Raw genomic sequence first — 17,376 nt, forward strand, 5'->3', positions numbered from 1 at the left:
ACTAGAATGAAGAGCTGCTGTGGACGAGACTGCAGTTGCTGGGGACTTCCAGTCCCACAATCCCCCCTGATACCAAACTTGAAAACCATTTGCCCCATATAAGGGGCGCTGCAGTCCCGCACCTTTGGGGCTGTGCCCAGCTGATTTCACTGTACCTCACCCTGCAGAATCTGTCTACTGAAAGGGACTCTGATCTGCTGCCATCCGACCTACGGCACGAACACTAGGGTGTAGAGCTGCCATGGTTGAGGCCGCCGGGGACTTCCAGTCCCACAATCTGCCCTGATACCACACATGTAGACCATTTGCCCCATGTAAGGCGCGTTTCAGTCTTGCAGCACAAGTGGCGCATGGGCAAAGCCCAGGCTAAGGGCGGGCCCGTCTAGCACCCCTCAGTGGCCGAAAGAGGCTTAGGTACCACTCAATAGTAATCTTTTTTGCTTGCCTTAGGAATGTTTTGTTAAAAGTAATGGTTTTAGAACCTGATTTTTAATGTGATTTCTGTTTAACCCTTTCATGCAGCGCGAATTCCGTCGTGGCGCAGGAGGGGCTAGGCGGTGGTCGTGGCGCTCCCGTACTTATGACGGCTCCACGCCGTCATGAGTCATGGGCGGAGTGTGCTCATGACGGCGTGGAGCCGTCATGACTCCGCCCACTCACTAATTCGCCCGCACAGGCGGGGAATTAGTACTGCGTGGGCGGAGCGGCAACGGCATGACGGCTCCACACCGTCATGAGCACACGCCGCCCATGACTCATGGCAGCGAGGAGCCGTCATGAGCACGCAATAAGTTAATTCACTCTATGAGCTATTTGAATATTTATCCAGGCTTGTTTGTTTTACTTGGAAAATTGTTTTCTGTACTTGTATAATTTTTCTCTGAAAGCCAAATAAAAGTTTTATTGATTGTTTTTCTTCATTTTCAGATGTTTCCAATTATAAAGAATTTGGGAGAAACCTTGGTAAATAATGTTCAGAAAAAAACAGATGAACCCTTAGATATGAAACTGTAAGTAGCAAATTTAAGCATATTGGGAAACCATGGTTGCGTTGCGGGATGCTGCAAATCTTCGAGAGTTAAGGGGAAAGGTGCAATTTGTAACAAGTGTTGTGAATGGAAAGGTATACAATAGAGTGACAAATTCTGATGGTCCTAAGAGAATTGAAAGTGTGTGGGAAATATTGGGATTTAAGACTGGGAGCCATATTGAGCTTTGTAAGTCTATTGAGAGTTATGTTTGTGTAAAGTGGGAAGTGATGTGATTTGCTCAATACTCTCTGAGGCTTGATTCACAAACATAATTGTGCATCTAACTTTTTGACTTAGGGGTGCAAGCATAACCTCCTACTCGCAATCTTGGATTTTCATGTCCCTCCAGGTTAGGCAGCAAGCATCTGTGTGATCCATACCACTAGGTATCTTAAGTTTATTTCTATTTGTGTACCTCGACTACTCCTACACATATTGGTGTTAGAAAGAGCCAAATTGTCCCTTTCACATACAGTTCTCTATAATCTCCCTCAATATTGGCCCACACTTTGAGTTGCTATACTTCATACCATTTGTTTATTGAACATAATTAAAGCTATTCACACAAAGCTCTAGCTCCATTATCCTGAAGTCGAAGGGACTCCCTTCAAACCTCATCATTTCACATCCTAAATCTGGTTTTGGTGGTTAAAGTCCTGGCTCCCAGACCCTCTGAAGTATTTTCTCTTCCGGGTTCAAGGGTCGAGTGCTACTTGATACTTTCGATTAATTACTCATTTGTTTACTTCTGGACAGACTTGACCACAAAAGAGGTCGTCAGTATAGTGGGTCTGCGTACGCAGATCAGGGTAAACACCACTCTTAGTGGAAAATCCACCCTATCCAGGTTCTTACAAAGTGTGAGCGCAAAATCCGTTCCGCTCGCGGATTTTGCAAATTTTCGGTAAATTCGCGATCCGCGACCTCCCGTGAATTTACCGCGAATTCGCAAATCCGCGAGCGGCGGATTCCGGGGGCTAAAGTTGAAGCCTGGCTGGCCTGTCAAATTGTAACTATTTTACGATGGCGCCGGCAAGCTGCCAGCGCCATCCTAAAATAGTTACTAAGTTAGCTTCAATAGGAAGCTCTAATAGATAAAATAAAGCAGGTGCTCGCCGGCGCCATCGTAAAATAGTTACAACATGCCCTTCCTGTGAGCCCAAAAAAAATCTTGAGCGTCGTCGAGGCTGGACAGGTGTGCCTTCTTCCCAACTCTACCGTGGAAAACCAGCTGTGATGCTGGATAGAGGCCTTTGCATCCTTGACTTTCACGAGCACAATACCCGTGACACAAGAAGCATGTGTGAACTCGCATGGAAGCCCTGCCCGTTTGGCCCCGCCCACACACTCGCGGTTTGCACCATCTTCCCGCCATTCACCCACTATGATTAACAGCTCACTCAAGGGACCCCTGCGCCCTTCGGGGCGATTGCATAGTAACACACACATGGTCGCTCGAACTAGTTGATGCTCAAATTCAGTGACTCATTCATTACCCCAAAAACAATCGTGAGCGTCGTCGAGGCTGGACAGGTGTGCCTTCTTTCCAACTCTACCGTGGAAATTCAGCTGTGATGCTGGATAGAGGCCTTTGCATCCTTGACTTTCACGAGCACAATACCCGTGCTGTTCTTGTGACCAGGGGCTTCTTTCTCTTCATCTGCTGAACTGATCTTTCTCAGACCTTTCAAACACACAAGAGGCATGTGCACTCGCATGGAAGCCCCGCCCCAAATCCCCGGATCCGCAAATCCGCAAAATCTCTCACATAGATGATTCACTACTCCTAGGGGGTAACTTATCTGTGTGGGGATGACTCCAGGAGCCTTGGACCCCTCCTACACTAACACTGACAGGGGTGTGGGTAGTAATATACATTCTAAAAATGCCATGGACCTAGTCTATTCTTTGCTTGCCTTTTTTGTGGGAACCTGACAGAGCCAACTGTTCTGTCCTTGATTCAGAGGAGCATGTGAAACATCCACACTACCATGACATAGAACACTCCCATGAAAGCGGGCATGTATACCCCATGATGTGAAGAAATGAGTTTGAAAAAAAAGACGGAATACTAAGAATCAGTAAAATAAAAAATATAACCACGGTTTCAGGCACACTCATATCCTGATCCCTAAAGAAAAGAAATTAAGAATTCAGCCTAGGCACTTCATTGTTTACTTTTAGAAAGCTGTCATTTTCGTACTTTAGTTATATGGTGTCTGCTACCTGCCTCTAATACATGTCTTGAGAGATGGCAGCTGCTCTTTGTGTATACTCCCTAGACAGCCACACACAATGGGAGCTTATTTGTGACTTGAAGAGCCACCCTGGGAAGAGCGGAGGGAGTAACTGGACCCAGCCTCACTCACACCTGAAAAGGTTGGGTCCTGTCCACACACAAAGGGCTGCATAATTGATCCCTTCTTAGCTTTCCCGTCCCTTTTCAGACCACATCATTGCTATACCATCGAGCCCATTCTCTCTCGGATCATTCACCTATAACTGCGACTGTGAGGCTGCCCACTTCCCCTTCCCAGGGCTCATGCTGCCTCTTTTGTGATGCTATGCTGCGTTCCCCACGCACGGTAGAGGCGATTCAGATGGTGATTATAGACTATTTGGCCCTAAACAATACAGGTTTGTGTTCTATGACCTTTGTTTGGGAAGCCTTAAAGTTGGTGATTTGTGGGGAATTTGTAGCTGCCTCTGCGGCTGTATGATGGGACAGGGAGACCCTGAGAGGAGGTTCTCAGAACTAGAGGCTAGCCATAAATGGTCTGGCGCCCCCAGGGTCTGGAGGGAATTGGAGAAGATTTGGCTGCAGCTTAAACAACTAGACTTGGACTGTGCGGAGTATGCTATGTTATGTCTTAAGCATGGAATGTATCTGGGTAACAACAGTAGTTGGCGTATGTTAGCACACTGACTCAGTAGTAAGCAATATGCTGGCTCAGTGAAATCTATTAATACCGGCCCCAACACTGAGACAAAAGATGCTGAGGGCATTGCTGCGGCCATCCAGGCCTTTTATGCTTCTTTATACTCCTCCTCGGAGGGTCGGACCAATGACGTTGGGGACAACCTTTGTGAGCTGACTCTCAGTCCCTTGCCTCCTGAAGAGGCTGCTACTCTGGAGCAGCCAATTCAAGTTGAAGAGGTGATCTCGGTCATTACTTGCTTAAAGCCTTTAAAATTCCTGGACCCGGATTTGTTCAGTGCTTTATTTTATAAAACATTTTGCAAAGACCTGGCCCCTCTGCTTACAGGACCTTTCAACTCTTTTTCCGAATCAGGCTCACTGACGGATTCTATGCTGGAAGTGTTACATCAGTTTTTCCCAAACCAGGTAAAAAGTCAACCCTTTGTGGGTCATATAGTCCTATTTTGCGGCTTAAAATTGATGCAAAGCTCTTTGCAAGTGTGTGGTGGCTCACCGCCTCAGTCTCATCATGCCAGGTCATTCCTTTACACTCCATTAAGGGAAGGCAGATGGCTCTCGAGTTGAAAGCAGCCCATCAGGTGATACTCTTTCTCTAGGGTACAGATAAAACACAGGAGCATACCTTCTGGCTGCACTAGTTGTGAAGTTCTCCATGGCAGGTACCCCAGGATGCTCCTCCTACTCGGATCTGTGGGCCCCTTTCATTCACATCCTTTCTTTAGAATTTAGGAAATTAACATGCCTGTCTTATCTCCGGATTCTTCGGCTGGTATCGAAGGTCTCTACCCCCTCCCTCCTCCGAAGCGTAATTACTAAGGGCCCAATTCACAGAACTAACTTAAGACACAATCCTAAACTTACTACTTTTGGTATTCACAGAAGGCATTTAGTAGTAGTAAAGTTAGGATTTTGTCTTAAGTTTGACTTAAGACAAATTTAAGACAAAATCCTAACTTTACTACTACTAAATGCCTTCTGTGAATACCAAAAGAAGTAGGTTTTAGGATTTTGTCTTAAGTTAGTTTTGTGAATCAGGCCCTCTGCTTATTGGGTTAAGCACCATTGTATCTGGTAATTGTATTGCTACACTGCTATTACTGCATTCTCTGAGCTTCCAACTGAATTTGGTTGCATCCCCTTTTAGGGCACTCTCCTTTTGCCTCCGTTGAGGTTAGAAAATTGAAATTAATAACTTCCGATTCAAAATGTTACTTCATCCATTTCTTTTTTATTGAAATTATTTGCATTTCAATATTCCTCTTTTTTCACATCATTATTCATTGATACATTCATGAATCTCCAATGATTTTCGAGCCGATTGGCTCTTCATCAGGGAGCAATTCTACAATGAAAGGATTATACACTTGTTTATCTACTTCATACTGTACTGCTATCATTACATCACAAAACAATTCAGTAGATGCCTTTTAGTTTGTCAAATAATGTCTTTATAATCGGACGAGTGTGCCCATTTTTAAGAGAGCTTAATGTGCCCGTGGTGAATACGACGCGTGTCATAGTTGCCCGTGTGTTTAAACTAAGTTGCTAAGTGAAGCTTTATACTCACGAAGTATACCGTCTTTAAGTTCACGCTCGAAAGATATCTGTAAGGATGAACAACAGACACTTAATACTAGCATACTAATACAAAAAGTATCTATATAGGCGTTTGGACCCTGTTAGCGTCCTGTGTTTAAATAAAGTTTTAGCGTTTTTAACCCGTGATTCAGTCCTCGCGCTTAACTACTATTGCCGGCAAACACTTACTCTAAGCTATTCTCTTGAAGAGCTGTGGGCAGTCTCCAGCAGATTCTTAATGTGGTTGCGTCTCGCTACACTTGTTTTAAAACAAACGTTTTGTTATCCTCTTGTTTCACGTTGTGATGAGTAGTGTCGCGAGGTTAAAAAAAGGAGGGTTTTTGCAGCTTCCACTATGGTCTATGGACCCAAAAATAAATCCAATAATGGATTTGTACGTAAAAAACGAAATTAACATTAGAATTTGTATGTGTTGAGACATCATTATCATTAAATAATGCAATGTTAATACTATATGATTCACCACTATACCGGTCCTCAGAACAGAGTAATACAGTGACTATTTACAAATAACAAGCATATTCTATGCGTTCATTGAGACCATTCGTGGTGCATGATTGCATTTTCATGATCCAATAATTTTCCCGTCTTAACAGATGTTTTCTGTTGTCTCTTCCTTCAATTCGTTCAATTACTTCCAATATAAGGTATCGCAGTTGAGATATGTTATGTTTGACCTCCAAAAAATGGGTTGCAACAGTGAATTTCATATTTTTAGTTCTTATATTTGACTTGTGCTTGTTAATCCTTGTCTTGAATTTCCTTTCAGTCTTACCGACATATACCTTGCCACAAGGGCATTTTAGCATGTAAATTACATTTACAGTCACATATGTATCTGTTACGTAGATTTTAATGGGATGTCCTTTCATTGGGTGGTTTAGTTTGACTCCTCATATAATGCCATTACAGTTACTACAATTTAAGCAGGGTATAGTACCTCTCGGATTCATGGCTGTTCTCGGCTGCTGTTTTAGTAGTTCACCTAAATTTTTACTTCTTGTATATGCGAAAATTGGTGGCTCCAAAAAGGAGTTCCTGAAGTCGGGTTCATTGGCTAGCATAGGCCAATGTTTGATGATGATTTTTTGAACCTTTTACTGGCTGTCGAGAATCTTGAAACTATCACCGTTCTGGTGTTCTCTGGTTTTTTCTGGTCTTCAGTAATTCATCCCGTGTAGTTGATTCACATCTTTTTTTTGCGTTCTCCAAGATTGTAGGAGGGTACCCTCTTTGTTTGAACCTATCTTCCATATCCAATATTCTTTGTTGTGATATTATCTGGTCCGATACAATCCTTTTCACTCTCATGATCTGTGATATGGGTAAATGTGTTTTCAGAGATGATTGGTGATAACTGCTAAAATGTAACATGTTGTTCCTGTCTGGTTTTTTCCGGAAGATATCTGTTTGTAATCCATTTTCAGTTCTGGTAATGAGTACATCCAAGAAGGTCATGTGTGTTTCTGAAATCTCACTGGTAAATTGTATTAGTCCATCTATTGAATTCCAACTTGACAAGGCTATTTTTGCTTCTTTTCGAGTGCCTGTCCGTAACATAAATATATCATCGATATATCTTAGATACACTTTTATGTGTGGCTTCCATTGTGGATTCGATAATATATGTTCCTCTTCAAATAGTTGCATGACTAGGTTAGCATACGCCGGTGCTGTACAATTGCCCATGGATGTTCCTGTGAGTTACCATTCTTTCTGCCATTGAAAATAACTCTGATAAAGGGTGAAATAGATTAATTCCATGAGGAAGACCTGCATCGGTGTCTCAAGTTCTGATGGTGTGAGAACATGTTCCATCGCTTCTAAACCCATTGAATGTGGGATGGAAGTATATAATGATTTTATATCTGCTGTACATAATAATATTGCTTCATGTTTGGTCAGGGTTATGTTTTGTAATTTGCACAAAAAGTCAGTAGTATCCTTAACGTAGGAGTTCATCTTTGTCACAATTGGTTGGAGATATTTGTCAATGACTTGACCTATCGGTTCATGTATACTACCACAGGTGGACACGATTGGTCTCAACGGCGGGTCTTTTTGGTCCGTATGGATTTTTGGAACCATATATAAAATAGGACTCCTAGGGTTTTGCTTGATCAGAAATATCATTGTTTTTTTTATGACACCTGAATCGAATGCTCTGTTAACTATTTCTTTGAGTAAGTTAATGAACTCTCCTGTGGGGTTGTTTGCCAATTTCATATAGGTGATATGTGTATTGTATGTGTATTGGTATTTATGTAGCGCACTACTTACCCGTAGGGTCCCAAGGCGCTTCGACCGCTGCGAAACCCTTCCTGGCTTCCCTGAGAGATGGTCCCTTAATGGGTATCTCCAGGGTGAGACCAGGCATCCCCGGCGGTCTGGTGGGGCCGTTAGTGAAGATGAGGCAAGCTAATGCCCAGAGTTGCCGAGTGTGATCGCTGATCAGAGTGGGCACCAAGGCGAGAGAATTATCGAGTCCGCTGACCCTGGTCCAGAAACCTGCCGCGCCGGGAATCGAACCCTGGTCCCGGGCCGTCCTCTGCTCTCGGGTCTGCCGCCTCTAACCAGTGAGCCACACTACTTCACATATGGTCTGATACATGCTCGTCCACTCGATTTCTGTTTTATTAATGATCACTAATGCACCTCCTTTGTCAGCTTTTAGACAAATGATGTTTTGATTGTTTTTTTATAATATCCATTTCCTTCTGCGTAAGGTTGTTGGTGGTTTTGCTATTGTGATTTATCTGTGACAGATCCTTTTTTATTAAGTTCTCAAATAGATCCAACGTCTTGTGGCTAACAGGGGCCATGTATGTACTTTCGCTTTTTAAACCTCGTAATTCATCTGGTTCTTTTGGTCTTTGAACTTGTAGGACATTATCAAAGAAGTTTCTCAACCGTAGGTTTCTCAAAAAATTAAATAAACTTACTTCCAACTTTAACAGATTGGTGTTTGTGGTAGGGACAAAAGATGTCCCTTTTTGTAATAATTTCGATTCTAGAGATGACAGTTTGTAGTCTGAAATGTTAATGACTAAGTTTCCTTCGGGATCTTCTTTTTGTCCTTCTTGGAACCTGTAGTGCTCCTTGTGTTTGGGTGTTCTTTTTCCCCTCCTGGGTCTCCTTTTTCTAATTGGCCTATTTCTAAAAAACGCTGTGTTGAGGATGATTGTTGTGCTGCTTCGTCCCTTTGTACTTGTAGCACTCCACTCGATGTTGGTGTTTTTCTTTGTACGGATTGTTGATGTGTTCTATCAGTGCTTTCACTACCGGATGACGATGTGTCTGCCTGTTGTGTATATGGGCGATTACGTCGTCTCTGTGCGTATACTTCAGCCCACGTATACACTTCTCCCAGTTAATAATCCAGGGTGTCTCTTCTGAATTTTCTAATTTTGCATTCATTGATTTCCTGTGAGTGTTTGGAAATTTGTGTATTGTTATCCTCCAGAATGTTTGACCATTCTTCAGCCAACATCATGTTTGTCAATTAATTTGTGACTTCCACAATCTCTTTGGATAAGTCTTCCAATATGTTAGAAAGTTCCTTCACAATAAGTAGTATTAAGTCAAGAGAACACTTGTTTAATATGGCGTACCAACGTTCTTGGAATTTTTTAACATGTTTGAGGAGAGATGGTTTTAGTGCTATCCTCATCCATATACTTCGCATAAGTTTGACAGGAGGGATGGTGGAGTGATGGTTACTTTCCTCTCTACTTGTTTCTCCTTTTTTTGTAAAACTCAGTCCTGATTATATTGCCGGCCTCAGGGTTGTAGGCAGTGGAAATATAATTAAACTTGAATGCGGCCAGCCCGGAAGGGTTGTAGGTGACATGCTGTGTTACACTGTATACAGTTTGGGCAAATAAACACAGTTAAAAATTCATAACTCAAGTTGTACGAATTGGATTTTTGTTGTTTTGGTCTTGTTTGATTAATTACATTAAGTTCCTTTTTTTAACCTGTTGCAGACATTTTGTGTGTGGTGTTTTCACTGTTTAAGGTTTTGCACAAATACTTTACACATTGCCTCTGAGTTAAGCCTGACTCCTCTGTGCCATGCGACCAGAGAGTGAGCACATGTTAATTTAGGGTTTGCCTTCTTCTCACCCTGACTAGGATTGTGGTTGCTGCCTGACTTGGGCTCATACACTAATCAACCAATTTCTAACAGAGTGACATATACATGTTTTCCTTTATTTTAGAAACTCTTTGCCAGCCCAGCACCTCTAAACAGGAATCTGATGATGAGGATTGTCCTACTTTTTACTACAGCCATTTAAACAGAGGCTTTCGAAGATTGCTGATTTTGTTACAATCCCTGGCGTATGCTTCCAATTCCCAGTCGCTTTAAAGCATCTATTACTTGTTGCGGGCATTAATTCTGTAAATGTATTAATACAACCTGGCAATTAATACTCCTGATATATGAAAAAGACTGCCTGTGCTGGAGATTAAAACTACGTCGATATCTGAGTTTAGCCACCCCAATCCTGCTCTGAGAACTGAAAGCCTAATCTAATTCCCAGGCTGTTCTAATTTTAGTATAAGTAACATTTTCTAGAGTTACAAATTGTCCTCACCCACGCACACAAAGCCCTACACGACCAAGGCCCGAGCTACCTCAACAGCCGAGTCAACTTCTACGCTCCCAAACGCCACCTCCGATCAGCCAACCACGCCCTCGCCGCCGTCCCCCGCATCCGAAGAGCGACTACAGGAGGAAGGTCCTTCTCCTACCTGGCCGCCAAGACCTGGAACTCCCTCCCGTCCGACCTGCGCCTGACCCAAGACCACCTCTCCTTCAGGAAGAAGCTGAAGACCTGGCTGTTCGAGCAGTAGCGGCACCCCCCCCCCCCCCCCCAAGCGCCTTGAGACCCTACGGGTATGTAGCGCGCTTTACAAGTGTCACTGATTGATTGATTGATTGATTGCATAAACTTGTGCAGCCTTTATGGTCGGGTGGTGTACCATCTCCATAAAAATATTCGACTCTTCTCCAAGCTATGTGTCTTAAAAGCAATTTCTCAACTGCAAATACTTATTTTTAATTGACTATTGATATTTTGTCTTACTTCCTCCAGTGCCCTAAACCTTTCATGATTACACAATTGTTTAAGTTCCCATAAGCCTTTCTCTGCCTTTTAAAGTAGTAGAATAGATAGTTATTCAGGGAGGTCCCGATTAGACCATAACAGTAATCGTTCCTGCTTACTATCTATCTTTGATCATCTGATCCATAATGCATGCATCTGACAAAGGTGTCTAGGAACTTGAAACTTAATGGTTTTATATTTTCGAACTTTTAAGAATTCACAAACAAAACCCTTTAAACCATGTTTTCATGTCATTTTCTTCATAATAATCGTACAGTATTGCCCATTATTTGCCTTGATCGCAAGTTGTTGAAGTAACTGTGATGTGGCCTCTAAGTGGGAAGAGCCCACCTCTCTTCTCCAACAGTAGACATCGTTTTGTGCTTGCTACTCTGGGTCGTTTGAATCCCCATATGAATGATATATTCATCCCATTGATTCTTTTAAAAAACATTTTTAAATAACAAGTCAGTGTCTGAAAAAGGAATAGATACCTCGGTAGGGTAAACATTGTGATTATGTTAATACTACCTATTATAAAGAGAGGTAAATGGTGACACTTATTCAAGTCTTACTTTATTTCAACAAGTAGTCAAGCATAATTTAAACTAAAAGTTTCTTCTAAGAATGCAGAAAATAGTACTCCTAAAAAATTGATTGGGTTGGTGGTTACCATGCTTTGGCATTCAAGGGTTAGATCTTGTGGTTCAAAGATTATCAATAGAATCTCTCTCTTGGTAGCCTTTATCTTATAAATGAGATAATACAAAACCCTTTTTTATGGTTTCAAACTGGCTTGATATTACTCTCCTCTGGCGTAAGTAAGAAATAATTGCACATCATCTGCATCTATTGTACTGATCCTTGGAGTATGTTTTGGCCCTACGCTCCTCTTGAGTAAGTAAGAAATAATACCACACCATCTGCAAATATTTTACTGATTCTTGGAGTATGTTTTGACCCACATTGTTAGTAGCATGTGAATGAATGTTAGTGCTTCTAGTTTGGTTTTCTCTATTCTGGGAAAGTTCTTCATTTATGTCTGTTGATCTAGGATCAGCGCTTCTTGATGGTCAAAACCTTGAGTGCAGTCATGAAGCAAGTTCTGTTTATCTAGAAAGTCCTGCAATTGACTAGCCAAGTCGCTATCTTGACTTTATGGTTGAATAAATACTGACAATTGTAGACCTGAGTAATGGTGTTAAAGGAATGTAGTATTGGTTACAACATTTAAGGAAGTTAAAGTAGTACATTTGTGTGATCTAAAAGGGCCAGAGAAGTGATTGGGCTCTTTTTGGTGTAGTTGGTGTCAAAGATTTGTGGGATGTGATGAGCAGGTTAGGTACTAACAGTGTTGGGGTTGGATGAACATGGTGGATACTAAATGGAAGATAGTGTAAAGAGTAACTGGATTTCAACAAGTGTGTGGAGCATGATTTAGTTTATACATACTTTAAAAGAGGACGGACTTGAAAATGGAAAGGAAAAGCTTTCGATTTGTGGGGTTTGCAAAGAGGGTTTAGCAGTATGGGTGAGTGATGAGTTCTTGTTATTGAAACTGCTTGAAAAATGTGGGATTTAAAAGGATTTGTTGCATAAGGTTGGAAATATGTGTGTGTTAGGCTGGGAGGTTTAAAGAAGAAGGGTTGAGGGTATGGTCAAACTGATGGATGAAGATCTAAGGATGCAACATACACATTAAGGGCATTTTGCAAAGGGATTGCAATGTGTGTTTTGCAGTAAACACCATACCATCCATAATATTCACCTGATAAATTTCAGTAGATAATACCTGCCAAAATGTATCAGGGGCAAAAGGGCAGTAAAGAAAGGTAGAACATGTTCAATTTGTTACAGTAAATACCAACAGTGCATTTTATAACTAATTTACCCCTGAAATACTCAGGATAGGAGGTATTTACCACAGCCAGTAAATACCACACACCATTGTAAATCATTTACCAGGTGCTGAAACTGCCACTCCTATTCTGACCTACTCAGGATAGGGACTTAAGTCATACACTGTCAATTTCATTCTTTTGGCAAAGGTATTTCTGTGTTGACTATCCTTGCAGAAAGATGTGAGTTGGAGGCATTTATATAAAACTGCGAACAAATACGAATAAACCGCCAGTTCAAGGAAAGAGCTCTAATAGTGGTATTTCATACTGATAACGTTCCAGACATCTATAGACAAAGCTATTTGTTTTTTCATTAGACATTGCTCTTTAAGTTTGTATGTCTGTTGATTGTATGCTCGACTCCTGCTTTGAATCGCCACAAAAACATCTTGCAAATATTTACTTGGTAGTGATGAACACCTTATAAAATCAATGTAATAATACATCTCCGTTTACTCCATTCCTCTGGTACCCAGTTTTAGACACTCTACAGTTGTATAGACTTTCTGCTGAAACTTATGGATTCAAAGGTGGGATAGTTTCACAGAGTGCGGGTATCTGGAATCAGCACGTACATATCACTTAAAATTCTTGCTTGGCTAGAAGATATTGATGGTTTTGCTGTAGAATTTGGATTTGAGCTACATAATTAATCACTTCATTTACATTTTCTATCTGCCCAGGATGTTTTCCTCCTACAGTATTGATGTGGTCATCAGCACCTCCTTTGGTGTGAACATCGACTCTATGAACAACCCAAAAGATCCCTTTGTTACTCAAGGAAGGAAACTCTTTAATTTCAAATTCATGAGCCCATTGTTAATTATCATAGGTAAGAACCCTGAGCCACTTTGTAATGTTAAAGAGTGTCTTCAATATAACATCGCTTAAAGTGTTTTTGATTCCAGCTGTTATTCTTGCATGATTTTCCTTTTCATTTTTATTTCTCTAAAATCATGACCGGTCACGCAGAACATGCGTACTGCCTTCAAATGAGATGGCTCCAACATGTTTTGTCATGGATGTTGCAATCAGGACCAGGTTTACATAACCTTAAAGCATTGGGGTGCTTTTGCCTACAAAACTTATATTCCTAAAGGTGATTACAATACAAGGCTCTGATACCTGACCAGTACCAAAACTAAATATCGCCTAGCCAAGCTCTCCAAATGAATTCTAATATCACTCCTCATTCCGGTCTAGCATCTCTTGCATAAACATTTACTCTGTGTCCTTGCTAAAATTGCAAAAGCTAATTGGAGATAGAGTTAAGGCTGGGTGTGTGTAGGACCGTCGTCCTGCGACAGGAAGGCATTGCACATATAAATGTCAATAGTTTGATAGATAGACAAAAAAATAATTTTTTAGATAATTCTAGAGTAAACAACTGGGTGCTTTAGTCCCTATTTTGCAGATTTCACTACAAAAATATCAAAAAGGATGAATGATGTGGGCATCTTAAATGCACCTCTTAGTGCTCCCTAAATTCCTATTATGGCTTTGGTTGCTAAACACCTGTTATCAACATTTGAATTTTCTTCTACAATAAGAAGATTTTTTGCTCAGTCTTAGAGTAACACAAGTATTGTTCTTACTTGAACATATTAAGCAGTCAAGTGTCTCTGCCATGGGGTAACTATCGCCCAGTCTCACTTCTTCTGGGGTCTAGTAAAATACTGGAGAAACATGTTAATAAAACTCTCTCAGAACATCTAGAAAAACATGCCCTACTGCATACTTCACAGACGGGCTTCCGTCCTAACCATGGGCGGGAACCTGCACTACTAGCAGTAGAAGAATCAAGGAAGATCCTTGACCAGGGGGTGTAGTGGCAGGCATCCTAATTGACCTGAGCTCCGCTTTTGATATTGTCAATTATAACATCTTATTTGACAGACTTAGAATGGTGGGAGTATCAGGCAAGGCTCTGGCTTGGATCAAATAATTCCTTAAGGATAGAGTATTCCAGGTATTTGAGGGCCAATGTACATCTGAGAGTGTGCCACTAACATGTGGAGTGCTGCAGAGGCTCGTCATTAAGTCCCACGCTATTTAATGTGTATCTGCAGCCGCTTACTGAGCTAGTTCTCCCTTTTGGGATTCAGATCATTATGTATGCAGATGATACGCAGTTAGTGGTAGCACTACAGCACCCAAAGAAGACGCCAGCAGACTAGTACCTTGTATGAAAACAGTGGCTAGGTGGATGGACCAGTCATGCCTTAAACTAAATGGTGATAAAACCGATCCAAAGAGCTTCGGTAATGCCACCTCCATATCACCAATAGTGAACTGGCCTAACGGCCATGGCACTCCACCAGTGCCTAAAGATCAGATTAAAAGCTTGGGAGTCTGGTTGGATAAGACTCTTAGTTTCAACCATCAAGCAGTCAAGCTAGCCGCTTCATGTTTTTGTATACGACGAATGCTGCGAAAAATCCTTCCACTGCTCCTAGCTTCGTCTCAGAGAGTGATGGTCCAGGCACTGGTGCTGTGTCGGCTGGACTATAGCAATTCTCTCTACCTCTGCTCCACAAAAGTCACTATTACTTCAGGTAGTGCAGAATTGTGCAGCTGGGCTACTGTTTCATCTTTCTAGATCCGAATCAGCCAAGCATGCATTAAAACAACTGCACTGGCTCCCACTAAATGATCAGGTAAAGTTTAAATCCCTGTGCATAGCGCATAAAACTCTCTGGGGGACTGGCCCAAAGATAAACCAGCCTCTCATCACATTTCATCGGCCAACAAGATGCCTCTGGTCCGCCATCTTGTCTATGGCAACTGACCCTAAAATCAGAAGAGCACGGTCAGGTAGCTGTTCCTTCGCATTCAATGCCACAAGATTGTGGAATGCCCTGCCCATCCAGCTGCGTACAACTGTTCATCACTTACCTTTCGGAGGCAGCTGAAGACCTGGCTCTTCCAGAATCCGGCTTAAACCACCTATCTCTCTTGCTTGTTGCTGCTAGCGCGGGGATGCCTTAGGGTAGCCAGGCACTCTATAAATGATAATTAATAATAATAATAATAATAATAATAATATTATTCACTACCATCTGTTCACAAAATCTCTGATCTAGCAACATTAGAAAAATAACTTGATTCCTATCTGGTTTGTTCTGATGCCCCCAGAAGGCCTTCAGACTTCTGTCTTAGCATCTGTGGCGTACATTTGTATCAAAATCCTATCTTATTTTGGAGCTAGCCTACCTAGTTTTCCAGCATTGTAAACAAAAGTAAGTTACTTATGAAGATCTGTTAACACAATTCGGATTGACTCCTCCTTACTTGTTCTTCATGCTGTAAACTGTTCGAAAAGGGTAAATAAAGAATCACCTGCTGCCTACATTTGGACGAGCTATCGGTGCCCTCTATTGGTCCTTGGGAAAGTGCTTTGAACCAAGTTCTAAGTGAAATGATTTTTTTGTCAAATTAGGAGATTATTAATCTTAACAAACTTTTTGCAAAGAGGGAAGAGAAAGTTGTGACAGTTGCAGCGGTTTCTGAAAGCCATGTGTTGTAAAGGTTGGAGCCGGCAGCCATTGCGTCAGGTATTTTAGGAAAAATGCACAGAACCCAGATGCCCCAATAAGCAGAAACCTTCACAAAGCTCATTAGAAACCCACAGATGGGCAACACTTGAGAGCAAAATGGATTGAAAGCAAGAACAAGGCTAACAGGATACTTTGAGAGAAAGGATAGAGGGGTCTCCAAACCGGTCCTGGAGGGCCGGATCCATGCCAGATTTTTGGGATATCCCTATTGAGATACATGTAGTAATTTTAAAAATCTGGCATGGATCCGGCCCTCTAGGACCGGTTTGGAGACCCGATAGAGTGAAGAACTCGGTCGGGCTTGGCGTGCCTAAACGGGCCTCAGCTGAGCCTACTAATTTAATCACAGCCTACTATAACATTTGTGGCATTTAACAAGGCTCAGGCTTAAACTGGTACCCACTGAGTATTTTCTTGCCACTAGATATCGAAGACTGTAAACTGTCACTTCTGAGTCACAGAGAGTTTCCTGGGTGCTTTCTTCCATGAAATAAAGAATGCACATATATTTTGAGCATTAAATGCTGACTTGGACTCCAAATTATTCTTGGACACAAGGTCACAGTTTCTAATTTCCAGATAAAGTCTCACATTTATCACATAACCACAGTTAAAATCTGAATTATTTTTCGTACCCAGGCATGCAAAATTCACGGAATTTCAATAGTTATGGTATGCAAATCCCTCAATGCATGGCATAACTCCATCATTCGCCATGCACCAAACACCCATTTGCAAGTAGCAGTGGAAAATGGCATCACTGATGACATCATCCAATGAGTGTTTTAATTTGTTTTATAGTTTACATAGTGGCTGGTAGCTACCATATTACTTTTCTACCTAATTTTGTACAGCCTGTGTTCAGCTAATGGATGTAAGTGTTTACAAAATGCATGTGCTGCTAATGCACCATATGTGTGTAGAGGTACTAAACACATAATAAATCTTTGTATTGAAGAGTAACTCTGTGTACAGATGACAGTTGACAACTTGAGTCCAATATGTTCACAACACATTTTTTTAGTTCTGCAGAAAAAGGTTTCCAACAGGGCAAAGATTCTACGTACTACGTACTGAGTATTATAAGCCGCATTGAGTTATTAGACAGAATCATCTCAGCATGACAATTTATACATAACATAGAAGACTGTATGCACCAGGTACTAACCTATGTACATGTGCTTGATTTACTTCAGAAGATGGGCTATCTGTAAAGTTTTCATCACAGTATGAAGA

At 41.6% G+C, this 17,376-nt stretch overlaps 1 protein-coding gene across 1 annotated transcript in view; it reads left to right on the forward strand.

Annotated features, from left to right (window-relative positions):
- LOC147684821 (cytochrome P450 3A21-like) overlaps positions 1-17,376 on the forward strand; it is a 242,933-nt gene that overhangs the window by 111,565 nt on the left and 113,992 nt on the right. Inside the window, exons 6-7 of the mRNA XM_086940698.1 lie at positions 928-1,010; positions 13,267-13,415. Coding sequence (XP_086796824.1) covers positions 928-1,010; positions 13,267-13,415 — 232 coding nt within the window. The remainder of the gene's footprint in view (positions 1-927; positions 1,011-13,266; positions 13,416-17,376) is intronic.

The sequence above is a fragment of the Lissotriton vulgaris genome, chromosome 10 (genome assembly GCF_964263255.1).
Source record: "Lissotriton vulgaris chromosome 10, aLisVul1.2, whole genome shotgun sequence".
In the NCBI taxonomy this organism is placed as follows: Eukaryota; Metazoa; Chordata; class Amphibia; order Caudata; family Salamandridae; genus Lissotriton; species Lissotriton vulgaris.